Genomic DNA, 27,859 nt, shown 5'->3' with positions numbered 1-27,859 from the left:
AAAAAATGAAAAATTTAAATTGCAATATCTCAAAGACTAGTCTGATGAAGTTAAAATTTGAAAATTTGGCGAAACTCCATGTAAACTGAAGGATGTAGGGTTTAAAAATGCATCTTTTTTTTTGGTGAACTGAGATGGAATGACCCAGTTACAGGATCATTTCTGACAAAGCTCAATTGAGCAAAGACAATAATTTTTTATATATTAAGGGAAATCTTTACTTTATTTCAGAAGCAATGGCCTATATCCACTTACTGATATTTCACAGACACATTTAGCAATTATTTTTTATGACACATGACTAAACAGCAATTACTTTGTATGACATGTTAAATGAACATGATAAAAAATAACGAACCTATTAAGTCGATGCTCAACATTAATGTTAGTTGAGTCAAACTTGGCACCAACGTTGTCGTAAAAACTTGTTGAAAACTCTAAATTTAGACCGACTGGGAAGACGTGTAGTTTCTTGTCTGTGGTCGTTAACTTTGTATCGCAGTTGATGTAGACATACAAGACAGGCTTCACCTGAACATAATTAGATATATAAAAATATATATAAAATAAAATACTTCTTAATATCAATGTTCTTTAAAGACATATTGTGACTGTCCCCCCCCCCCTCAATTTTGTTTTTTCCTCCTGAATATACCATTTTAATGTCATATAATAATTATTCAATGTGCCCAAAAACTGGAATAAATTTTATTTTATTTTATTTTTATTTTATTTTATTTCATACTCATCCAACAGCGAGTAACCCGCCAATTACAGGATGGATAAACTATTTAATAATTTCACAAGACAAACATATACACAAGATGCTCTACATAAACAAAGACTTATTATTGAGTCTTTGGGAGTGGAGTTGTAAATTGTCGTGAGAAAAAACCCTGACATATGACAGGACTTGAACCCAGGACCCTTAGATTGGTAGCCAAGCATCATAACCACCAAGCCACAGCTCCACTCCCACCAAGCCACAGCTCCACTCAAAAAAAATATAGACAATACATCTTTAAAGATGTATTGTCTCCCAAAATCATGAAAAATAAAGATTTTTAAAATCGGACTTTGAATAGGCCATTTTGCAGTTTTAATGAAGTTGTTCACTTCCATAAGAAAAAAAAACGGGGGGAAAAAAATTATTTCCCTATAAAAAGACAAAATAAACAGTTAAATTACCCAAAAACTCATTGTCCTCCAGACAATTTGACCATTTTTTGCTTTAAATTACATTTTTCTCAGGTAAATAAATTTTTTTCAGACCCAATTTTTTGTGAGAGTGAATAACTATTATGTGACATTAAAATAACATATTCAACAAAAAAATAAAAAAAAATATTTTTTTAGGGGGACAATATATCTTTAACAGTACTTTGAGATGAAAGGTGATAATGAAATATTGTCATAGTATAAGAAAAAAGCAAATAAGATAAAAGTTGTATTAATGAAAATATTAAAAAACAACAAAATGACAAATTTAAATAAAATTGTTACCAAGAATATATATGAATATTACAATGTAGCGACATTGTATTAACAAAGCAAAAAGATACAATATAAATACTAAAATAGATCATTGAGAGGAAACTGTTCTCTAAAATACAATATTATGGATAAAGTTATTTTTACCTTTACAAGAACAATGGTTGACTGGTTCAATCCGAACCGTTCATGTGCGACGACAAGCACGGACACTTGACCAAGGGCATCACTGGACGTCACTACACCCTGATGATTGACAGTGACAATAGATGATGCTTGGTCACCAAGAATACTGTAAGATATAGTAGCAGACCCATCTCTGAAAGATAATTACAACAATATTATAAGAACATTTGATGCAAAATGAACTTAAAGCTCTGTCCACATTATCAAACTTTATGTGATTAAAAATGTGATGTGCCCATATATGGACATGATGATGTCATATTACTACCATATTTGGGCACATCACACTTTTTTGTCAAACTAGTTTGATAGTGTAGACAGTAACAATAAACAATCTTATATTTGTATAATAAACAAGTAAAATAAATAAAATGATTGATTCTTTTAAACAAGAAACGGTGAAAATGAGAAAAATTCTAACATACACACATTTATTCATTTAAAATGAGCAAAATTATAATGTATGGTTTCTGTTTCACCAATCAATATTGTACCATACCTGTTTGTTTTGATCAATCCATTTGTGTTTGGGGTCATCAAGAATGTACTATCACAGTTTGTAGGATGTGTTAGGGAAAGCTTTTCAAAGACCTGAAAAACAATGATAGTAAAATCGGTTCTGTTAGTTTTGTTTTTTACTGAGAAAGCGAAACAATATGGACAATAAGTTTTTTATTTATATCTGAATGATTATTATTCCCTATTCTTAATCAAAAAGTTTCTTCTGTGTGTTTTTCGATTTCTGCCTTCTCGAATGGTGTAGGCCTCTTGTTAAAATGTTTAATAAATGTTTTATATTTGTGAAATGGGGCAAATAATTTCATTCGGTAAAATGATTTTCCTCCATTGCAGTAATAAACATTTATTATTTGTATAATAGTTAAGTGCTGAGCTCACTCATTTGCATAAAAACCGATGTTAACTGATGAAAACCACAAAAAGAATGTCACATACCTGAATTTGAACTTCATCGACAAGCACTGCATTGTTTGATATCTGGTTAAAAGCTCCAGGACTTTGCGATACTCGCAATCTTAGCAACGCCTCCCCTGCGTTCCTCGTACGCACTCTCATTGCAACATTGTGCTGTGCTTTATAATACACACCACTCTATAGTACAAACAAAAACAATTCTTATATAATATATATAATAATAATATAGAAAACAGGCATACTACAAACTTACTGCTGGAGACAATTTTGAAATAAGTTGTCTGCATACACAATAGAACTCCATTAAGGGGACATCTTACTGTCCCTTTAATAGGGGTATCCTCTAAATACGGATTAGCCCTAATGTCAAAACATATAACTCTCATTTGTGTCTTGGGAAAGTGTCTCTTTAAAAGGATTTAATCCAGATTTAATTCCAATTAAAAATAGCTGATAATTAAACATAAATTAACTCAATTTTACAATGATGTATTGTTTGGTTTATTTATTTCATGTTTCGTTTCGTAAAACGTTTGACAAAACATAATTTGAGTATGTAATATATTATTTTTTGACAAAAAAAGAGATATTCCTTGTTTTATCATGTATAGGGATTTTTAACACAATACCAAAATATTATCTATTAGCATTATTTTGTGTATTCATTTTAATATCCGTTGTTTATCACAAGAGAAAACAAAATAAAGAAAGAGGTAAATTCACATACCTGGGCAAATACAGGCTCAACAGTGATAACATCCTCATTGCTGACACTCCATTCAAAGAGTAGAGGAGGAGTAGTACTGCCAAGGGTAAACGGTGACTCACTATCTGATAGGCCTGTTGCGTACACAGGCATTTCAGACTGTGTCTGTAACCGAAGGAGTGGTGCAGATATACGGACGTCTTCCAGGCTAATTACGGACACGTCCACATAATCCTGCAGAAAATAAAACAAAAGAAAAGTTACTTATTTATTTGACTGTAAATTGTTTATTAATGTATATTCATTTCACTGAATATTTCAGACTTAACGTAATGCAAAATCAAAATAGATTTTGTTAATTGTCTAGTATCTGAGAATGTATTGCCCTCTTAATTTCTTGGTGACTGACACTGATGCAAAACATTGGTTGCCCATTGGGACCAACCATTTTTATTTGTCCTATATTCATTTTGGTTTGCTTTGCACTGAGGGCAACTGATTCTGTAAGCCCAGGGATTCATGTTTTCATATCATCATCATTGAAAAGAAAACCTGATAACCAAGAACCTTGATTAATTAAAAATGTAACTGAGAATAGGTTTTGCAGAAAATATGGGCTTGTATGAGCCTAAACGTTAGTTAGAAAATTCAATTATAACTCGTACCTCAGAATAAACAACACTTCCACCATTTTCATCACTTCCAACAGCCTTTCCTGTAACTCGTGTATGGCCTAAATTGAGGGCCTCCACAATACCACTACTACTGATGCTGGCAATCCGTTGCTGGCCTATGCTGAACTCTACTAGCGACTGTGGCTGAGGACCACCCGTGCTGCGTACCTAAAATAATTTAAAAATCCTTTTGATTAATACAACTTTTCGAAAAAAGATAAGTGGAATATTAAAAAATGTTTTTTCGCATAATTTGAAATAATAAATACCTGAAACAATGATCCAACTAGCAGAGTGATGTTTCTTGGGTTGAGGCGAAGAGGAGGAAATACCTACAAGGCATGAAAAAAAAATTTTAAAACCATTTCAAAAGTCTAACATAATAAAATTAAACGCAAATGTTAAACTCAATACAACTTCACAAACATAAATGCAATTTATAACTTAATTAAGATTTATTTATTAATTAAGATTTTTTATGTCTGTTTTTTTTCTTTAAATGTCGGAAGCTTATAGGGTTTTCCTCTTGCTGTCATCCTGTTTATATATTTATGAAGAGCAACACATAAAACAAACAAATCTAAAAATTAATTGGGTTTGAGAAGTCTTTTTACAACTCTTGCCCGAAACTTAAAAAATTAAGATTTATTTTATTTTGAAATATCTTTTTTTTATTATAAAATTTTATTATAATTTTCTTCTTGTATTTTAACATTGTCCTTATTTTATGAGGGCTCCCCACATTTTGTGTTTGCAACAGATTTAAAGGCAGAATGCCCGCATGTATTTCGATAGAGTATGTATTGTATCTCAATATTGTATTATCAACTAAAGTACAATATTCTATCAATTACTAATACTTCTCTAACCTGTATGGTCTTAACCTTGCTGTTGATCTGCCTATCATGTATAGATGCAGAGGCTACAAGGTTAGTGCTGCCTAGGTTTCTACCATGAATAACAAACTGCGACACATTGGGGTCAGATGAGGTATGAATAAATGGCCTAGAAAACAAAAATGTTAAGAAAAATAATTAAAAAAAAGGATTAAAAAAAATGTAATATACTAAAACAAAGTTCAGAAATGTCATTTAAACAAAAAATCTTCTTTTGCTGTCCATTGTGTACGGATGACTACGTGGGTACAGTTAAGTTCTGGCTGCTACAAATGCATGCAAAAGAAATCCCTTTTTATTGGGCAATGATCGTGTGCAGTGTGTGCAAGGATGATTAAAATGGCCAGTGTTGGTATTAGAGAAGGAATACTTGGAAGTAACTAACAATGCATCTTAGTGTCTACAAGGCAATTTCAACAGGATGGTAAAGCTCCCGAGATGAAAGGATTTATGTGTAGCTGCACCGTGTGCTGCCGAGAATATGTACCTACAGTACTGTTGGTATTTGTCACACCTAACCTAAGACCTAAGATCAAAGGACTGTTAATAGTTCCTATCTTGGCAAGGCGAGCTCAGTGTCCTTTTGTTAGATTGCCTTGGTATCTATTTTTGGATAATTTAAAAGTTAAGCTTGACTGATCAACACATTTACAGGTAGTGTTGTTTGGATGGTATTTTAAAGCTCTGTCCACACTATCAAACTAGTTTGACATAAAAATTGTAATGTGCCCAAATACGGTAGTAATATGACCAAATATGGTAGTGATATGACATCATCATGTGCATATATGGGCGTGTCACATAAAGTTTGATAGTGTAAACAAGCTTAAGGAATGTTGTACAAACCTGATGGAGACGATTTCAGAGCCTGCAGTTAGCTTCAACCCAACAAGTTCTGAAACAGATGCGACTAGTGGATTGTTTGATGCGTCAAGTACATGCACTTTAGCCATGACCTCATGCTCAACTTGAACCTAAAGGAAATTGAGGATCAAGTAAACGTAATGAATTCTTTTAGTTTTAGAAAATAGTGAGTTTAAACAATTTTTTTTACCAAATTTGAGTCTGGTTACATTAATGTTGGTTATCTTTTCTGAGTAACCAAAGCAAAGGTGTACCAGCTTTTGATGTGATTAACACATTTCAAGAGGGCATCATCAAAATAGTAATGTGCATCTGTTGAAAATTACATTTTTTTCGACATTAGGCCTAAACTAATCTATTTGACAAACAGTTTCGTTGGTGACTTTTCAATTAAATATGGTTTTATTAAGATGCATATATTGCGCAAGATATCAGGTTGGTTGCATAGCTTTTAAAACTTTTCTTGGTAAAGCATCAGAATGTAGACTTTCCAGATTACCTGCTTGCACCGTATCAACCCGTGCTACCAAGGGATGATTTTGTTATTCCTACACCCAAAACTGAATAAAAATAGATATGGATTTTATATCTAGCTTCCTGTCTGTGCTCCATAGATATAATTAAACGCACATTCAGAAATGAGAGTACAGATCTTTAAGATAATGTATAACCTTGGAGAATAAAATATAAAAATAATAAAAAAAGAATTACTTTATCTACAACTGATAATTCAATACTGTCTATTCCTGCTACTTGAACTCTAGCTGAGGTCTGGCGGGTCATCTCAATACAAAGGTCTTGCACAGTGACCGTTTGTATGCCATCATTTTGTGGAGATACCTAAATAATAACAAGAAATAAAAAATATTTGTTTATTTCTAAAGACGAACATTATACAGGGAGCTCCAGCTCCAGCTCTTTTCATTAGAGTACAAGTTCTTTAACATACACTTGAATCAACGACTTTACATTCCATCTGAAGTTATGTACACTGTACAATATGTATACAGGACCAATGGCTTTACATCACAGAAGTACAAGAATACTGTACAAAGTACTTTAATGCGCACTGTATATACACAGGTGCGACAGCTTTACATCCTATCTGAAGTATGAGATGTCATATTAGTAGGTACAAGATATTTGTTGTACTAAAAAGCACACTGAAATCAACTTCACTATTGCATGTATTCTAGAAATAATTACCTCTACAATTCTCTTCTTGTCATCGTATTTAATAGATGTTATATCTTTAGCGCTTTCCTTTATAAGGAAGTGACCAGATCCACCAGTGATCTTCAACATTGCCTGAAAAGAAATGAAAAATAGAACGAATTTATATGCAAATGTAACTTACGGTAGACACAAGATGTTATTAATGTGACAAGAATTATTAAAGATGTATTGTCCCTTGAAACACAAAAAAATGAAGGTCAAAATATTCTAAATTTAAAGTGGCCATATCAAAGTAATATTAAAGTTTTTCACTTTAAGTCGAAAATTCGAGCCAAAAACAACAAGTTTACGTAATTAACAGGTAAATTAGTTTGATTACATTTCATCTGGAAAATCGTCACGAGCGAAAGTAAACAAAGATTTCAAACCATGAGTACGCATTATGCATATGCTAAATTAGGATTGTTTACAACTCGTCACGGTTAAGAAGGTATTTTCACACAGATCATGAGGAAGTTTTATGATTATGCATACAGAGTAGCCAAACAAGCGCGTTTCATTATGGGATATGTTTTGATTGAAAACTTTGACTGGAAGTCAAAGTTATTTTTGTAACAAAAAAACGTATGTATTTCAGTTAACATTTTTTTTTCTCGAAACATTTTTGGTGATAGTTAATAACTATTATGATACTTCAAAATGACCCACCTTTTTTCGAAATCTTTTATTTTTTATTTTTTTGGAATTAGTCAAAGGGACAATACATCTTTAATGACAACTGTTTGATTTTATTAAATATCATAGAAAGAAAGAGATGGAATCATGTCCAATGACATATTGAATGATCCTTTAAATTCATTTATAATGGTGGTTTCCACTAGACGCAATGCTAGGATGTAGAACCATGTAAGCAAATTGACCAATCACAAGCAACAGCTTGAATAATCCATTGCTTGTAATTGGTCAAATCACTTGCATTGAGCTTCTAGTGGGAACCAATTAATTAATAAACTTTATTCAATCAAAGTTCATAATTGACAGAAAACCAATCACAAACCTTGTTTGATGGATGGTTAAAAATGGTCACATCTATTGGGTCAAAGGTCACCTCCTTTACCAACAAGAAACTTAAGAAGTCACTGAGAGGTGGTTCAATTCGCTCCTAGAAAAAATGGGTTAAAAAATGAAAGAAAAATTATTACAATTTTACCAATAATAATGTAGTACATTATAAAATAAATAAATGTATATATAGTTATTATTTACACTTAACCTCTGGCTTTATTATGTAATACTAACTACTTTAATAAAGTATGAAGGAATGCAAAAGAAGTGTAGTGATTGAAGTAGAGCAAAACCTGTGCAACTAGTGGTCATAAATTCCAAGACCCATAAATAAAAATTAAAATAGGACTAAATAATAAATAAGATTTTTTCAATACCTTTTGCTTAATACCGAGTTTCTTGAACAATGTAGCACTGTAACTATTGGTGGTTGCTGTTAGTGTAACTGAACCAGGCCTAGCCATTAACACTGCCATCTGATATGCTGTCAAGAGGACAAAATTAGATGAAACACACAATCAAATTTAAAAACAAATTCAGTTGTGAGATACACCCGTTACTTTCAATTATACCCTCTTTTAAGCCGATTTTCCACTAGGCGAATTTGTTCGTGCGAATCGAAGGCGTCAGCTAATACGCATGCGTAGAGAAGGATTTGGAAGATGTAAACATGAATACACATGCGTACAAGTTGGCGTGTTCGATTTGCGCGAACAAATTCGCCTAGTGGAAAATCGGCTTTTAAAAATAGCTTTCATACGAAAGTTTGGTTTCCACTAATAACATAGACGCAACGCTCTGATGATTAATCGCATTATGATTGGTTAATTTACTTATGGTAGGCTCACTTAAAGTCCATAAATAATCCCCTGTATTCATAAAAAAGAAAGTAAAAGTACCTCCGATAACCTTTTCTCGAGTAAAGCAGCAGATCAGCTTACTGTCTACATTATCAAACTAGTTTGACAAAAAAGTGTAATGTGCCAAAATATGATGTGATATATACCCAAATATGGTAGTGATATGACATCATCAAGTCCATATAAGGGCACCTCAGATCAGAATTTTGATATAGTATACACAGCACTTATGTCTCACCTTTCAATACTTTTGATCCAAGTACTTCTCCGTCGATATCAGTGTATACTGTCTGTGGTGTTGCAGTAATGGAAAACTGAGTATTTGTTGATTCCCAGGTAATCACAAGTGATGTAAAATTATCAAACTGACGTCCTAGGCTATCTGCCGCAAATACCAGTATCTCAAGTTTGCCAGACATTTGCACTGGGATCTGTAAATAAAATGATTTACAAAATTCAGTCTGATAATAAATGTGACATTTAAATACACAGATCTACCGTTTATTTCCTACAGAACAAAAGTGGAATTAACAAAATTAATAATTAAAATTTAAATAATTTACATTGTGGAATATACTGTACATTGTGGCTTGTTTGTCCTAATTATATCATATTACTTTGCTACTGACCTGGTTTGAAGAGTCAAGGGTCAAAGGGCAAGGTGGATCTTGTGTTGGCTGTGTTATCTGAGGTCGAAGGTGAAGAGTTGCAGGAGGAGCACAGGCAAATTGAACAGTTGTCTTGGCAACAGCTGGATACTGGTTCTTAGTGGCTGGATTGTTTCCCACGGTAACTGTGAACGTCTGCTCACAGAACTCCAGACAGGTCACCTCGAAATAATGGTAATTTTCTTCAATTTGAAATAAAAAAGTGTAAAAAATATTTTATAATTATAATAATAAATAACTATTAACTGATTAAAATTTCATTTAAATTTTTAATGAAAAATCAATGATATAATATTAAAATGTTCATATAATGGAAGAATGTGTATATAGAGTAGTATTAAAACTTATATTTCTCCTCTTTTGAATACATAAAGGAAGCATCAATAATTAGTACAACAATTTTACTTACTATTCACACGCACACTCTTGACATGATTTGAAGACACTGCGTTTGGTTTTTCCGGCACAAGATTTCGATAGTATTTAGAAGGGTCTAGAACCCAAGGCTGTGGGCCACCAGAAAGCACCAGTCTTTTTGACGAGCCTAGACTCACCACAGCTACGTCACTAGGGTCTAAAACCTATACGAAAAATGAGAAAATTGCGATTAATTTATGTATTTGTGATTTATTTAGTCCTTTTAAGGTAAAACAAAATAAGTGTGTATACAGTAGAAAAACTTCAGAGCTAACAAAGTGTTCTCTTTAATATGGGTTTCAACTAAAGATGGTTGGCTGTTGGGTGCTAAATATTGCCCTGTGTTTGTTTTGTGGGAAAATGTTTTCTTAACAGGGGTGTCTGAAAGGTTAATTAATTTTTTCATTTTTAAATAATGTCCAAATTAAAATACAGAATTTTTACATTTAATGGCACATATGCTGCTATGGTGACTGTTGCTTGTAGTTTGGTGTCACCTTGTTGATAGGTAACGGTCAAGCGTGAGTGACCGATAGATTCAGCCCGCAGGAAAAGCATAGTACAAGCACTCTCAGTCACTTCTGTATCTTCATCTAAAAAATTAACAAATTATTGTTTAGGAAAATTGACCCATGACATTTATAATGTTTTTCTTCACTTTTAAATCTTTCTAAACAAAAACAAACAAATTCTTGGCTTACCTTCTACTATTTTGAATACTGTATTATCTGATAGTTGTTTCTCTAATGGTAACAGCTTGCAGTCTGTGCACTTCTTCTTCTCACCACCTAAACAAAATCAAAAGGACAAAAATAAGGTATTAGCTTTTTTTTCTCCAAGGCATTCTAACAACAAGGTGCTAAGCTCCGGTGATCAGTCAGTTTATCATCAACAAGCAGTCAAATGGCTTCTAATCCATCCATCTATCTATAATTCAATGTCGCAATTCTTCATATATATGGCTCCAAGTTAGACCACTCTGCAATACTGCCACCTACCAAAAGGTAAAACTAATTTCAATATGAATGGAATCATATCTGAGCTATGTTACCTTTTATGGTTTGTGCATAGATGGCAAGTGGAAGAGCCAATGTTGACCCCAATTCAGCTTCTACTTTTGAATCTAAGAACAACATCTCAATTGGTCTCAATACATACACCTGTAAAATAGTTAAAAATTTGATTTAATTTGCATAAATGAATACACCTGTAAAAATGTTTTTTACTTAAAAATATATTTAGGCAAATTGCCAAAGGTAACCATAAGCGAATTCATTCATTATCCAGGTGGCAATCCTGTTCATAGACATTACACAAGATGCTCTTAAACAGTTTTATTACAAGTCTTTGGGAGTGGAGTTGAAATTTGTCATGAGAAAAAATCCTGACATGACAGGACTTGAACACAGGACCCTTGGATTGGTAGCTGGCATCCACCAAACCACAACTTGACCATGTTCAATTTTTATTTACAAAGAAAAAATGACCAATTATATCAACCAATTAAAATTTAGACATGTAAAATAGGTAAATATCAGACTTAATTTACATAATGTTAAATTATACAAACATTCAATTTACATAGCCACACATGTAACAAATATTGATAGTATCTTTGAATAATGTTAAGTAGTATGGTCTAATACAATTTATACAACCAACCTTGCTGGACCCAGTGTGGGCACTGTTGCGTACATCTGCCGCTGTTACCGTGGTTTCTCCAAGCATGGTTGCAGTGGTAACCATACCATGAACATTCACATTAGCGACCAACTTGTCCGACGACGACCATGTGTGATTTCCCGTACCACCTGTTGCCTACGAAATTAAGAACATTTTCAGTGTAAATAACAATGCACTGAATGCTCTGATATCGCACAATGGAGGAAATTGATACTTTATTTATCTGATGCATCTTTTAAGAGCAATAATTGATTGAAGTCATGTGGGGAACGATCTTTTGTGGTCGCTGCTCCAAAATTGTGGAACTCTTTGCCTTTGGTGATTCGTGAGTCTCCCTCCATTTCGATCTTTAAAGCTCACTTGAAGACTCACTTGTTTCGTTCTGTGCGAATTCATTATTTTTTCATAAACACTATATTCATTTTATTGTTTGTTAGGCAGGATAGTCAGATGCTCAAATCACTATGAAACTTGTGAATAAATAGCTAGCTTGTCTTGACAAGTTAGTGAAACATCTGTGTGGTGATATGAGATTCCATTTTCGGACTTTTTCTGTTGTCTTGGTCAATTTATTCGGTTTTTTTAGGCTATTTCGTGGTTTATTATTATCAACATTTTCATTTTCACACTTGTGCTAAACAGCGCAAAGAGACTATTTGTATTTTGCGCTATATAAATTTAAAACCATAATAATTTGTTCAATGTTTCTAATAAAGTGTAAAAATCACTTTAATATTTTAATAATCAATTAATCAAGAGAGCTTAAACTTTGTCTACACTATCAAACTTTATAGCTTGGTTCCCACTAGAATGCAACGCAAGGACGTAAGCCGTAAAGCAAGCGAATTGACCAATCAAAAGGAACGGTTTCAATAATCCATCGCTTGGATTGGTCAATTCGATTACGTTGCGGCTTACGTCCTTGCATTGTGTTCTAGTGGGAACCAAGCTTAAGTGACAACAAAATTTGATGTGCCCAAATTATGGTAATGATATGCTTAAATATGGTAGTGATATAACATCATCATGTCCATATATGGACACATCACATTTTTTTGTCACATAAAGTGATAGTGTAGACAATGCTTTATAGTACAGCTTATAGCATGGCTGCAGTGTGCACTTTAAAGAACCTAGTACATCTTTCGAGACGATTAGGGGGTTACCCCGGTGTACTAGTTCACACACACACACTGTCGTGGACAGACGTAATGGCACAGTAGTTGGCTGCCGATAACACAATGTGACCGTTAGGGGAGAAGAATGTTGTTGAATAGGTGTAACATCTAAGTCCACAGCGCTCTGATCTTCATGAAATACATGTCTAAAAATATACACAGTATTGAAAATGAAAGGGATTCAAGCAATGAATGCAAAAGAAAATCACAAAATACCTTTAACTTGTACTGATAGTGAGATTGCGCTGATCTTGGTTGCCATGGAAACACAAGCTCTGGGGGCGACACAACTAACGGTTTGTAGATATTGACTTCTTGTTTACCGACAACTGGTATTTTCAACTTTTGTACACTTCCATCCTAAAAACAACGGCAAAATTCAATATAAACTTGCGAAATAAATATATCTAAATTATTTAACAAAATGTGTTCATGTTTGCAGGGTGTGAAGGAGTCAAATATTCTATTTATTTTCAATACTTACAGGCAAGGACACAGCTATGAGCGTTGCCGCAATCTCGGCCATACCATTCTTCAGTGTTTGCACCCGATGGTACGTTCCATTATGTGAGGAATAAAGAACTTTGAAATACTCCACGGGAAAGACAGCTTCCATACGGATATTCTGAAAACATAATGGGAATTATTTTATAATACTTTTTATTTTCCACCTAAAACTTCTTAAAACCAGATCACTTCTGAAATAACCGTCTTCTTGTAATTTGTAATATATAATTTTTCTACTTTAATTGAGAAATCTGCCATCAAATTGACAGATATCATTTTGTTGTTGAGGACTTTCTGTAGAACCATAGTTTATTAAAATGCTTGTTTTTTATCAAATGTAAACAAAATAGGCCTTTCTAGGCCTCTGTTTAACTTCAATCTGTAAATTATTTTTAAAATTACAATAAATAAATTTCGATATTTAAAAACAAGCATTATTTACTTACATCTGATGGGAAGATTTTGTTGCTGTTGCGATCATATATTTCAACAAGAATCTCATAGTAATTGCCAAGCTGTAGAACATAGTTTCTACCAGGAAGAACAACAAAGCCTATGACGAAAGAGAAAGAAACATGCTAGTATATCTTTCTTGTGTAACTAACTTATGTTATATAATGTTCACCTGAATAAATTCCTGTCATTTGATTGGACAATTGTAGGCGCAATAATACGCACTATTGAACGGTCGCAACAGCGCCGCCTATTCGGTGAATGATGAAAGGTTATATTTTACCTCATGCCATATTTGTAACATTTAAATTATAATTACGAAAGTATTAGGTACATATTATATACAATCAAATATACACAAAGCTATATATTAACACTTTGACTGCCAAACACGAAGATCTTCGTTTTTGGAAACACAACGCTTGACTGCCAAAAACGAAGATCTTCGTTTTTCGCGTTTTTTTACGAAATCCGGTAGATAGGTTAATTATTGGTATATACTATAAATATGAACACTATATTCGGTCTGGACCGTGAATATTTTACAATTTAAAAGTAACTAATCTGGTTACGAACGACTGTCAAAATGGTACCTGTTGAAATAACAAACACCGCGCATCACAGTAGCGCGTAGAGCGATGGCTTGGCGCATTGTGTATCGGTCGCGCGCTAGCTATGCCGCCGAAGCATTACAAAGGTTTTTGTGGATTGACATGTTTGTTTGTTATCTGAATAAAAAATAATGGAGTCATTTTCAATATGAAGTCTTTAATTTTATTATTGTATGTAGGCCTATACCCTAATTGTTTTGGTGTTTTACTGAAAGTGACCGAGTTTCACGCAACAAACTTATTTTGAAATGGTATGGTTATTATCATCAGTTTACTATCTCCTAGGCCTAGGCTAGTAGTGTACTAGGCTAGCCTAGCCCTAGTCGTAAAACGGTTCCGGACCAACTTTAGGCCTGGTTAACTAGGCCTGGTGTCTTTACTATGTGGATTTTGGCGAAACATTGATGTAAGATTTATGATTTATAAAATGTAATACATTTTTCGATAGTGATAACTTGTTTTTATAGGCCTATATCGGTGCCGTGTAAGTAACTTTTTCGTTGTTTGTTGATCTCACCGGGCGATATTTTCATATTGTGATGTCTTGCACAAAATCGCGAATATCTCGACTTTCTTGCGCGAAACTACGAAAAATTCAAAAAGTGGGTTACTTTCATTTTACTATTACGATTTACATATTGCGATTTAAAAATCGTTCTTGGTACCATTGTAAAGCTAAAATCTTTATGATTATTTTAGTCTAAATTACATATAAATCAGATCACATACATGGTTTCAATCAGCTTTAATAAAAACATAGAATTGGGCTAAAAACGCTGGCGGTGGCAGTTTCTAACTGGAAAAACCTCTGGCAGTCAAAGTGTTAAGCAAATTACATAATACACAAAGCTAATTTGTCAATTAATTATTTGAAAACTGTATACATACCTAAAAATTTTGGTTCAACCACATGTATTCCAGCAGATGGTTGGCTAATTGGATCTTTTACATCTGGTGGTATCATTAAAGAACTTATCTTTGGATGGTCAATGAACAAAGTGTATAAAAACATTTGAATATTGAAGAGGGGAGGTGGAATGGAGATTGGAGATTTATTTGTTAGGCTATAGCTTGCATTCTAGGTTTCTAGATTTAAAATGTGTAGGGTAGGTAGGTAAAGATACATTATTATATATTGTAAAATGAACTGTTATAATAGGTTATAGGATGTGAAAGTGGACATAGCTACTTTGGGAAACTCTATTCAGAGGACACCCAATTAAGAAGACACCCAATTAAAAGGACACACCTTTTAAAAGGACACCTCAATTAAGAGTACAACCCAAGAGGACACCTCTATTATGAGGACACACTGTGAAATGAACAAGGAAAAATATATGTTTTAACAATACAGTCAAACCCTATACAGGAAACACGACTACTAAGAAGACATTTTGTTGGATCCTGAATGTCTCAACTTAATAGGGGGTTCTACTGTATAAATAAAAAGGATACTTTTATCAATAAGAATAACTTCAGTAGTTCCCAACTGAAGGGCGGTCACTTTTAAAGTTTTCTCATCTAACGAAGCTATCTTAGTGTTTGCCAATTCAAGACGGTATTGTAAAGATGGCATCGTAAGAACTGCAAGAAAAGATAAGACAATTAACCTTTTGAAATAAAATTTGTAGTGGAGACGTAGCCTAGTAGTTAAGCATGCTTCTTTTTAATTGAAAGGTTCGACCCTCACCTAGTACTACGGTTTTAACTCATGACTGTTTAACACCACTCACTTAGCCTAAAATGATACTTAGTTTTTAAGCATGATAAATGCAAAGAAAAACTGCAAAATAAATTTTATGACTGTAACTTTCTGCAATTGTTGGTTTTATTGTTGTGTGAAATGTACTTTTTTCACATAGGTCAAAGGTCAAATGCTCAAAAAGTGGAATTCAGTGACTCAAAAAGTCAAACCGTACATATACAGGCCTCGTATGGGATACGGGCCACGCCTTCAATAGGTTATAATTATATTTAAATAGGCTCTTCCTTTTGCAATTAGTGTGAACACAATATGATCATTTTGTGGACACAGATGATCATAGTGTGGACACAGATGATCATAGTGTGAACACAGATGATCATAGTATGGACACAGATGATCATAGTGTGAACACAGACGATCATAGTGTGAACACATATGATCATAGTGTGAACACAGACAATCATAGTATGAACACAGATGATCATAGTTTGAACACAGACAATCATAGTGTGAACACAGATGATCATAGTTTGGTGCTGACCTGTGAACTTTCCTTGTCGAAATTTCTCAACTTGATACTGTACTTGAGAATGTACCAGGATGTAGACATCATGTGATGGATTAAGCATCAGGTTGTCAGTGACAATAAGCCGTACAACACTTGCATTTGCAGACTAAAAAACAACAAAAATAGAAGCAACAATGATGGATGGGAAGTTAAAATCAACTGTGCCAACTGAAGTAAAAAAAAACATTTTTTTTGCCGAAACATCTATACCTACCACAAATGTCGTATGGGGGTATGAAATTCTCGGAGGCACCAGGACAACATTACTTTTCATACTGATTTGTGTTAAATCAATATCAATAATTGTGTATATTATACAGTACCATCAATTATAAAAACCTCACACTCTGATATGAGCAGGCTACATCTGACAGTGATTTTATACACTTAAACATCTAATAGTATTCCATATAGATTCATATGTGTTGTTATTAATTTATAGATATCAAATTACTATATGCGATATGAATAAACTACAGTACTGTTAATGATAATAGGATATAAAGCATTTTAGTACTAAGTAGTAGAATAGTTCAAAATCTAGGCCTTTAAAGCTCTGTCTACACTATCAAATTTTATGTGACAAAAAATGTGATGTTCCCATAAATGGACATGATGTCATCAATACCATATTTGGGCACATCACACCTTTTTTTTATAGTGTAGACAGAGCTTAACACCTTTCAATCAAATATGAATGAATTGCTTCAGTTTATCTTCCAAAATGATAGCTCTGTGTGAATACAGTTAATAGTCAATGAACAGCAGCAGGTGATTTTATGGTATTATGTACTATAATGCCCTGTTTCAAACTTTGTTACCAAATTCTTTGAAATGATACATTTTCAGGAAGTAAGAATGTTTGTTCATGTTTATCTACATTCAAAATATTAATAAAATATTATTAATATCTAAAAGTAATAAGTAGTATTTTAAAATTCATTTTGTATTCTCAATGGGTGATTTCATTAACTACCCTTCTAAAAGCTGGCAACTCAGCACACAGAACAAACAAATACACAAGAAGCTCTACATAATAAACAAAGTTTGGTCTTTGGGAGTGAACATATTAAAAAAAAAATAATAATAATCTGACTGGATTTGAACCCCGGTTTCTGGGATCAGTAGGCGAGAATCTCCACTCAATATTTTAATAAACTTTTGGTTAATTATTAAACAAATAAATATATAAATTAAAAATAATAATGCTAGTGGTAATACTCAACAAACAAGACTAAACAATATAACATTCTTGCTGGTGGTTCAAATTTTCTACTAAATCTGTTTAAATTTAAAATAAACAATTATTAAACTCACTTTAAATCCTCTAGCTTTAAGTTTTACGCTGACCTTGGCTGACCCAGTAGTAATTCCTTCTATCAGAATTCGATCTCCCTGTTTTCCCCCCGTTTCAAACTCCGCAATATGTGGAAGTGGAATGTAGTAAGTCTCAAGGAATGAAACCATGCTAAAAAATTAAAATTCATTAAAATTGAAAAATTATTAAAATTTCCTATAGAACAGTGCACATGACATATTGACTAGCATATTTCAAACTTTTAAATAATTAAGTTTGTTTTGATTTACCGTAGTACATTGTTAGCTTCAAGAAATTCCGCACCCTCGTAGTCTGATATGAGGCTCCACTCAAACTCTAGACCTTGCAAACTGCTAAATACATTTCCTATTGAATATAAAAATATCAGAATAAAACATCTTAGCTAATAAGTCTTAAAATACAATTCAAGCTATTTAAAAAAAAATTGTTTAAAAATTCAACTGAAATTTGCATTACTTTCACTTTCAAATATCTATAGTTAAATTCCCAACAACCATAGTAAAACTAATAGCATAGCAATACCAAAAACTAGGAGTTCTGTACCCCTTTTCATTGCTTTTATGGTAGAAAATTAATGTTAAAATAAAGAAATAAATGAATTCACAAATAGTTCTGCACTCTAGTTGAATATTGTTCAGCTATTATTTATACAGACAATGAATACAATCAGTATTGTCAATTGTATAACTGTCTCCTGGTAACCATCGTAAACTCGGTGACCTTACCCTCGTCGTCTTGACCTCTTACAACAATTTCTTCCGGTGGTTCATCAAGATACAGCACCCTCGTTGTTGTTTCAACATGTATTGAGTATATGGTGTCTACTATAACATCACAGCGTACAATATGTCCACTACCTGTAAGATGGTAAAACTAAAGGTTTTTCTGATTTTATCTGTAGTAATTTCATTTATTTTGTATATATATATATTTTTTAACAGGCCTTGTCTTTTGAGGTGTGGGATAGCGTTTTAACTCATTTATCACAACAGCCGACTTAAATTTGGTTATCTTCAACAAACCAAGATACAAATGGCACACCGAGGCACATCCTGAACAAACTGAAATGTGTTGAGGAGTGCAATTTGTAGCATTGTATGCAATTTCAATGAACAAAGTTTTTATACTGTATAAAGCTCTGTCTACACTATCAAACTAGACAAAAAAGTGCCATGTGCCCAAATATGCTATCATCATGTCCATGGGCACATCACATTTTTTTTATAGTGTAGACAGAGCTTAAGCATACCTTGTTCCTCTGCAAGAATAATGGCAGTTTTTCGAGATGGATGCATCGAAAGTGCCGTCACGGAAGCCATTTTGGAGCATTGCTCGTCACCTAGTGCCTGGACAGAGGCTACTTCTGGCTTTGTTGAACGCCTGTAATCAAGTAGAAATGAAAGATTAATTACTTTAAATGAAAATACTAACCCTGTAGGCTGGTAGAAAATTTAAAAAAAAAAAAAAATAAATAAATTGAATCAAACAATCAAAACTCTCAGACAGTATCATCAGTCGACATCCAGTAAAACAACACAAGAGCAAAATTAAGAAAATCAATATAGTTCGTGGAGCATGGCACTGACATTTTAAAAGTTATCATAATTTTCTACAAGTTGGTCTTTAGACTTTCAGTATTATAATTAGGCCTAGGCCAATAATACAGTATAAAAGCATGTCTGTAGAAGTAACTTATCTTAGGCCTTCTATTTCTAGTATAGCCTAGGCCTAATTTAAATGTTAATTAAATTAGTATTGTTGATTGATATCTACTGTAGTGTAGAAAATAACAATTTCCAATGACCTCAGATGGAATAAACACTTGGAAACCGTCGCTGCTAAAGCAAATAACACACTGAATTTCCTCAGACGTAACATAAATATCAAAAACCCCAAAGTAAAAGAACAAGCCTACAAATCACGTGTACGACCAATCCTGGAATATGGAAGTGTAGTCTGGGACCACCACACAGATGTCCTAAAGAAAAAAGTAGAGAAAATTCAACACCGTGCTGCAAGATTCACTCTCAGTAGATATGAACGTACAGCCAGTGTCAGTGCCATGCTTTCTAGAAGTACCTCATTCCGCTTTCTAGAAGTACCTCATTGTAAAACCAGCAGACTTAGGTCGTCTCCAGTTCCCACCATGGTGGATAAAATTAATAGGCACCACTAGCTCTTTTTTAGATATGTAATAAGTGAATGTTTTAAGGTTTTTTATTCTTGTATGTTTTTAATTGTATGGTACGATATCTAATTTTATTAAGATGTTTCTATTTTTATAGCAATTTTAACTAATTTTTAGTCATTTGTAATACATTTCATTTCAGTCCTTGACTGTCGTTTTGTAATATATTTTTATATACCGAATAAATAAAAAAAATGCTCCACGAACTATCTTGGAAAAGCCTGGCTGAAAGACGTCAACTCTCAAGACTATCAATGTTCTACAAGATACACAACAACCTTGTTGCAATTATTGATATGGACAAATACTTAAGCACCAAAAACCTCACTGCCCCTTCTCGCACAGAAAACAGCCAAGCATATAGTATTCCACGCTCAAGTCGGGACTATCATCGATCAATCAAGAGATTGGAACATCCTAGCAGAATCAACTGTAAAGGCACCAACTTTTAAATCATTTAAGGGGGTTCTTTACGAAAACTAACTCACTCGCACCACATCCCACCAAAGTGCTATAGTCTTCAATCAAGTCTGAAGTTTGCACTAAATTGGAAGAAGAAGAAGAAGGGGCCTAATTTTGTATGAACTGGGTTACTGGCCCAAATTGTACCTCTCTGGCAGAGTCAGAGAGGTACAATTTGTGCTGTGTGTGAGTATATAATATATAGCCTATGATGGATGAATGGAGTGGAGAGTAGGCCTCTAAAGTAGACTGTCTAGCCTAGTTCGCTACAGGCACGACGGCTAGGCCTCAGGCCATAGTTTCATTCGCGGTTCATTCCTACTACTACTAGGCCTAGTCCTAGTTAGGCTAGGCCTAGGCCTAGTTAGGCCTAAGGCTAGTACTATTACTACCGTACCGGTAACTCAACACAAACAATTGCGATCGGTTCCTTACCATGTAAAACAGCCTTCTGTTGCTTGTAATGTAAAATTTATAGGCCTTGTGGCTTGATAAGGCAGTAGTATTTTCGGGACATTTAATTTATAGCAAATTCCGGAAGAAATATACATAAAAATTAACAAATGAAAAAGACCAATATCGAATACGACCGCCATTTTGCACATGGCCACACAGCGCCCTCAGTGATCTTGTAAACAAAAGATTCATGTGAAACAGCGCCCTAAACGGTAACCTATTTATAAGATAACAAGTTTTTTTTTTTAATTGCCACAGCACACATTTTCTTAAAAATAATAATATGAACACGAGATTACTCCTCTCTTCTACCTAAATCAATTTTTTTTCTAAAAATGATTTATTAACAATTTTTTAAGTACTTAATTATATCAGCTGCTGCTTTAACGGATTTTTTCGGGAGTTTTTCAAACTTTCGTAAGTTATGGCTATTTATATTAACAATAATGCTTTCAAATATTTTTGGTGAATTAAATTTAATTATGCGTCAATGATGCTTATGCTTATTATTATACAGAAAATTACGAAATAAAAAAGGCAAATCAAAAATATCGCCCTTTGCACATTGCCACACAATGCCCTCTTGTCTTGTTGTTGTAAACAGAATACAAGATCGAGGCAAACACCGCCCCAAACGGTCACCTACAAGGTAAAAAAAAATTACCCAAAACAATTTCCCTACTTTTTAAAATTGTCATATTTTATTTAAAAACACAAAAAAATAAGGTCAAAATATTCTAAATTGAAATTGGCCATATCAAAGTAATATTAAAGTTATTCACTTGAAGTCGAAAATTCGATCCAAAAACAACAAGTTTAAGTAATTAACAGGTAAATTAATTTGATTACATTTCGTCTGGAAAATCGTCGCAAGCGAAAGTAAACAAAGATTTCAAACAACGAGTATGCATTATGCATGATGCTAATTATGATTGTTTACAACTCGTCACGTTTGAGACGGTGTTTTCCCACATATCGCGAGGAAGTTTTATGATTATGCATACAAGTTTTATGATTATGCATACAAGAGTATACCAATGTCACTGAGAAAGAAATTATTTAACCAATGTGTGCTATCAAGTATGACATATGGTTCAGAGACATGGGCAATAACAAAGGAACTTGAACAGAAACTTACAACTACTCAAAGAGCAATGGAAAGGAAGATGATGAACTTATCGCTTCGAGACAGGGTAAATCATACAATCATAAGAAAAAAGACAGGTGTTACAGATATAATGGAGAAAGTAAGACAATCAAAATGGAGATGGGCTGGGCATGTGGCGAGATTTCAAGATAATAGATGGACATACAGATTAACAGAATGGCAACCAAGGGTAGGAAAGAGGAAAAGAGGAAGACAAAAAAGAAGGTGGAGAGATGATCTAACAACATACATTGGAACGGCTGCATGGACTAGGACAGCAAGAATTAGACAGAAATGGAAATGTTATGAGGAGGGCTTCATTCAACAATGGATGAACTAATTGCCTAGATAGATAGATAGATAGATACAGAGTAGTCAAAACAAGCGTGTTGCATTATGAGATATGTTTTGATCGAAAACTTTGACTGGAAGTCAAAGTTTTTTTTCAAACAGAAAAACGTCTGTTTTTCAGTTAAATGATTTTTTTGGACAAATTTTTGGTGAAAGTTAATTACTATTATGATACTTCAAAATGACTCACTTTTTTCGAAATCTTTTTTTTTTGGAATTAGTCAAAGGGACAATACATCTTTAAATATATCAATCAATAAGAGATTAAACAAGTGCGCCATCGTGCGTCCTATATAATTTCAATTTGTGTGTATGCTGACAAAACGTTCTCTCTTAATGCGTTGTGTAACAACAATATTTGCGATTATTTTTGTTCAATATATTACATGACATGACATTGCACATAGATACTAACATCGTCACAGACTAAACTATCTTTCAAATTCTTCCGACTGTAAGTAATCATTGCCATGGGATTTTATCTGATGCAGTTGATTCATGAACTATGATTTATTTTCATAATATTTGAAGTGAGAGGTAAGAACTTTTAGTGTCGATACAAATAGGCTTACTTCGAATATTTGCATTTAATTGTGTTTTAATGTTTTAACTGTTGTGTAGTTGACTATTAAGGCTGTGTTTCCACTGATCTCAAAGTGTCTTCAGGCACCAACAGTAAATTAATCAATGTCCTATCAGATAGGTGGTAATTCCCCTGGTATAGGGGTTATTTGTGAACCAGTTCACCGGTTTAACCACTAAACTCGTCTTGAATGATAAACTGTGTTCTTTAAGGTGCACACGAGAAACGTGAACACTGGACCTACGGTTTATTTCAATCCCAATTTATTTCCACAATATAACATAGATGATTATACTCAATGACATAAATGTGTGTTAATAAATAAAATGGTATAAATTCAATGAAAAGTAGTCATGTGGGGGGAATCATATAAGTCAGAAAGAATTTAAGTTCGACCCACCCAAAGATAAACATTAAATAAAAAAAATAAAAAAATAATTACATAAACTGATAATATATAAAAGAAAACAAAGCTACAATTTTTATTTAATCTTTTTATCCGATATTAACTAGTCTTATGAAAAATATATTGTACGTTTCATATCTAGAACATAGTTCTTGTATTCTAATTTAAATTTTGAAGTAGATGCAGTTTTAATATTCACATGGATTGAATTCCAAAATGTAGCTCCATGGTATCTCATAGAGTTCTTGATCAAATTATTTGAACATTTATATTCATTTGAATTGTTGTGTATTTTGACTATGTAGTTGACTATGTTTCATAAAGTAGTTATTAAATTTGTGAGTTTATTATTTTCGTATTTGTCCATAAAACAAAATGTTCAAAAATTATTGCAAACTGTTGATATATAAATATATTTAATGTTTTAATGATTTAATGATTGTTCTTATCCAAGAAGACTTGTTCCACCACCAAAAATAAGAGCGAGTCGGCCATAGCATTTATGTATTATTGTTTAAATAGTTATATACGTTGAAGTTATTTAAATATACATTTTGTCAAAAGTAAACTTTAAGAGTGAAACCTTTGTATATAGAGAACATTTTTTGGTAAAATTAAGTTCCATCGTTTGTCATGATAAAAACATGTTACGGTACTGAAGTGTATTGTTACAAAAACAGATAACATTAATAGTTTCGAGTTACTAAAAATAAAATGATTTGATTTTTATCAACCATACACAATTATTAAATTTTATTTAAACAGAAACGCATCTGAGATATAAATGCACGAACAAGATCATGCGATAATATTATTGAGGACATTTGATCGAGTTTTTCTAAAATTCCTGGTGACTTCTACACGTCTGAACGAATAACGGTATAGTGGCCCCGGGCTTATTGAAAAGGAAATTTGATCGAGTTCTTTCCAAAATCTGGGTAACTTCTAAGTTTAAAAAAAAACTTTATCTATTTAAGGGACGGGGGCTATATTAGCAATTTGATCAAGCGCTTTCTAAAAGTATTGGTTCCTTCCAAGGTTTAACGCAAAAGATGATTATCATTTTAAAGGCCGGGGGAATTGGAAAAGGTATTTGATTATACAGTGTTTTCCGAAAGTCTTGGTAACTTGAACCACGTCTGAACGTAAAGCTCTGTCCACACTATCATACTAGTTTGGCAAAAAAAAAAAAGCGTGATGTGCCTAAATATGGTGGGAAATATGCCCAAATATAGAAGTGATATGACATCATCATGTCCATATATGGGCACATCACAGTATTGTTCGTTACAAAAAGTGTGATAGTGTAGATAGAGCTTTAAGGATGTCATTTTAAGCTGGTTCAGGTTAAATCAATAATATCGCCAGCAAACAGTGTTTCACCATCGGTATTGTTAGTATATACATAATGTATTGCCGCAACATTATTGATACTATCTTGAGAAGCTATTAGCAGTAAACGTTCATTAGAAACGTTTTCACTTGTTATTTGGGTGATATATAAATCTTTTTGATTGAAATCATACGTGTTATTGTTCGTTATGGTATTAAAATGCAATAAACGTAATGTGCATGTCATTCGGGAAAGTAATGAGAATTTGTAAGTTTCAGTTGCTTTAGTGTGGTTCTTTTTATAGAATTTAATAACATTTCATCTTAATCCACCCGATTCTTTATTAATGTATATTGTATTTTAGATTAAATTTATTTATTTTCGTATAATATTTAAGTTGTATAAATATACTGAAAAGTACATAAATAAAATATCCTAAAACTAAACATAACCAATTAAAACAGGAATTCCTACGTTGTTTTAACAACGTAGTAATTCGTGTGTATGTTTTTAATTAATTATTCAATTATGATTGTCCTTTCAATTAAAATTTCTATGTTTTAGCCCAAAAAAATCAATTGTTTGTTTTAGGTGGGAAGAAAAACCCTCTCTATAATAGCATTTAATTTATAATCCTATAAGGACAGATCATACAATACAATGCATAACCATATAAACAAACGTATTCATAGAATAATTAATTATGTAAACATTTTTAATTAATTGTCTCTTTGAAAAAAAATGTTTTAAATATAAATTTATATGGTAATTATAGATAATTGATTATCTGCCATCATTATAACTCTACAAGTCGTTTGGTAGATGATATCACCGTATAAGAGAAAAAAAAAACTATGTAATTAGGTTGATGATATTTTTACGCAGAGTCTAATTTTAAAGTAATACTTGCAGCTAATAATATATTATATTGGGCTAACAAATGCGTTTTAGTAGTACATTTTACTGGCAAGGTAAGGCACTTTCATAAAGAAACCTAAAACCATTGAGCGTCTGAAAGTGACATATTACCGCTCTCTTCGAGGCTTTTAACGCGATTAGCAAAGCATATCAACGACATTAATTTCCATCCAACAAAATTACCAACATTAATTATTGGACTATGGAGCAGTCAAGCTTAAGCCGTGTTTCTTGTTCACAGCACGCCTTTTACACACTTTAATGTGCCGTCGAGGAATTACTACTCGGCTTCATGTTGTTAATTATCTTTAGCTGATGACGGGAAATTTAAAAGGATAATTATGAAATATTGTCCTTCTTGGGATATTCACTTTCGAACACGACTTTCAGCGTCGTTGGCATTCGTTTATTTTAGGTAAAAATAACTCAAACACGCTGGATTTAATAATCGTGAGACTTGCTTTATAGTAGGCCTACTTTATCATAGATCGGTCAATACATGACTGAAGTGACCATGTATGTTATTGTTTGCTTCTTTGTCATTCTTGTGTTACTTTCAGCAAGCTTTCGACCAATTTGCAATTCTGGTAAACTTTAATTATGTACGCCTAGAGTGCTTAAATAATAAATATTATTTAGTATCAACCCACGTAAAGTATTGATCATCGTTACTTCTTCGTCATCGCTTCATCCTCATCATCATCACCACCACCATCTTAATCACCATTATCACAATCATCATCGCCATCATCATACTCGCCATCCATAACCATCACCATCTTCATCATCATCTTCATCATCGCCATCATCATTATCATCATCACCATAACTATCACCATCTTCATCATCATTATCATCATCATCATCATCATCATCCTCATCATCATCATCGTATCGTCGCATTTGTATAGGCAACATTAATTTTAGCTTTTCTCATATGCATGGTTACCATACGAATCTAATTAACTGCTTTGTAATTATAGTAATTACCTATAAGTAGTTCACCTTTGTTTTCCGACAAGGGAAAAGTGAAATTACTTAATTAATTTCATTCTTCCCTGGATTTACATTCACCAATTACTACTTAGTCGGTTCATTGGTGATCATTGCTAATTAGCCTAGAAAGTGACATTAAGTATATTTGTACATATAATAATGTTAAGCCCCTGCAATGTAGAAATGCGTCTCTTACTGTTGTTCCATTGGTGTGGACACTGAAGAGATAATAACAAGAGTACATTCAATTAACATGATTCAAGCAGTATGAACTCTACGAAAACTCCAACCGAATTATCCTTATCCGCTCTCTGCACTATCAAACTAGTTTAGTTTGACCAAAAAAATGTAATGTGTCCAAATAATGTTAGCGATATGCTCAAATAGTGATATGACATCATCATGTCCATATATGGTCACATCACATAAAGTTTGATAGTGTAGACATAGATTAACACAAATAATTTTGGTAATAGCATTTATGAACATTTAGTCTAGTTCTGTCATTTAAAATGCTCGTGGCAATTTTACATGAAGATGATCTTACCATTCTCTTTAATCCAGAGATGTAATGCATATACTTTGGCCTTGGATTTTATGACGTCATCTATCACTTGTAAATTGCAATATATTTTACCCAACAAGTTCAATATTAATGTCAAGCACTCTTTAAAGATGTTACAATTTTTTAAAATCTAAAATTCTTCACTATTGCCTCGCGAGTGACACGTGTGTAGGTGTGTGTCCGTTTTGCTAACAGAGATATTTGTTTATATGAAGGTAAACAATTATTAATTCTTCAATTTTAAATCATCTATCCGACTTGGGATGTTAATTTAAGAAGGTTTGAACAGTACTGTACTCCTATACTACACTACAAAAATGGGTTACGACAAAGGGCGCATGGCAAATAGTAGGCATATTTAACTTCTAGTAACAAGATGTTAAACAGAAGTATCTGCTGCAATAGCTAGACAAAAACGCACAGATACTAAAACTACAAGAGTAGGCCTACTTTAAATATTTCTTCTACCGAGAC

The 27,859-nt window shown here is 33.0% G+C and overlaps 1 protein-coding gene across 1 annotated transcript in view; it reads right to left on the bottom strand.

Moving 5' to 3' along the window:
- Positions 1–21,235, bottom strand: part of LOC140045186 (nuclear pore membrane glycoprotein 210-like) — a 31,113-nt gene extending 9,878 nt beyond the window's left edge. Inside the window, exons 1-31 of the mRNA XM_072089990.1 lie at positions 21,066–21,235; positions 19,230–19,360; positions 18,706–18,837; positions 18,229–18,325; positions 17,959–18,109; positions 16,615–16,747; positions 15,824–15,952; positions 15,257–15,319; positions 13,751–13,857; positions 13,282–13,422; positions 13,014–13,157; positions 11,599–11,754; positions 10,988–11,096; positions 10,638–10,724; positions 10,381–10,529; positions 9,929–10,100; positions 9,481–9,701; positions 9,090–9,282; positions 8,369–8,475; positions 7,984–8,088; positions 6,957–7,058; positions 6,462–6,590; positions 5,733–5,860; positions 4,860–4,995; positions 4,260–4,322; positions 3,982–4,158; positions 3,338–3,550; positions 2,632–2,787; positions 2,177–2,268; positions 1,639–1,810; positions 359–531 (exon numbers count right to left, since the gene is read on the bottom strand). Of these exons, the coding sequence (XP_071946091.1) occupies positions 359–531; positions 1,639–1,810; positions 2,177–2,268; positions 2,632–2,787; positions 3,338–3,550; positions 3,982–4,158; positions 4,260–4,322; positions 4,860–4,995; positions 5,733–5,860; positions 6,462–6,590; positions 6,957–7,058; positions 7,984–8,088; positions 8,369–8,475; positions 9,090–9,282; positions 9,481–9,701; positions 9,929–10,100; positions 10,381–10,529; positions 10,638–10,724; positions 10,988–11,096; positions 11,599–11,754; positions 13,014–13,157; positions 13,282–13,422; positions 13,751–13,857; positions 15,257–15,319; positions 15,824–15,952; positions 16,615–16,747; positions 17,959–18,109; positions 18,229–18,325; positions 18,706–18,837; positions 19,230–19,360; positions 21,066–21,235 (4,238 nt within the window). The remainder of the gene's footprint in view (positions 1–358; positions 532–1,638; positions 1,811–2,176; positions 2,269–2,631; positions 2,788–3,337; positions 3,551–3,981; positions 4,159–4,259; positions 4,323–4,859; positions 4,996–5,732; positions 5,861–6,461; positions 6,591–6,956; positions 7,059–7,983; positions 8,089–8,368; positions 8,476–9,089; positions 9,283–9,480; positions 9,702–9,928; positions 10,101–10,380; positions 10,530–10,637; positions 10,725–10,987; positions 11,097–11,598; positions 11,755–13,013; positions 13,158–13,281; positions 13,423–13,750; positions 13,858–15,256; positions 15,320–15,823; positions 15,953–16,614; positions 16,748–17,958; positions 18,110–18,228; positions 18,326–18,705; positions 18,838–19,229; positions 19,361–21,065) is intronic.
- Between the last annotated feature and the right edge of the window lie 6,624 nt (positions 21,236–27,859).

Source organism: Antedon mediterranea, chromosome 3 (assembly GCF_964355755.1).
Source record: "Antedon mediterranea chromosome 3, ecAntMedi1.1, whole genome shotgun sequence".
In the NCBI taxonomy this organism is placed as follows: Eukaryota; Metazoa; Echinodermata; class Crinoidea; order Comatulida; family Antedonidae; genus Antedon; species Antedon mediterranea.
Note: the sequence above shows the minus strand (reverse complement) of the source record. Positions and strands in the feature narration are given on the sequence as shown.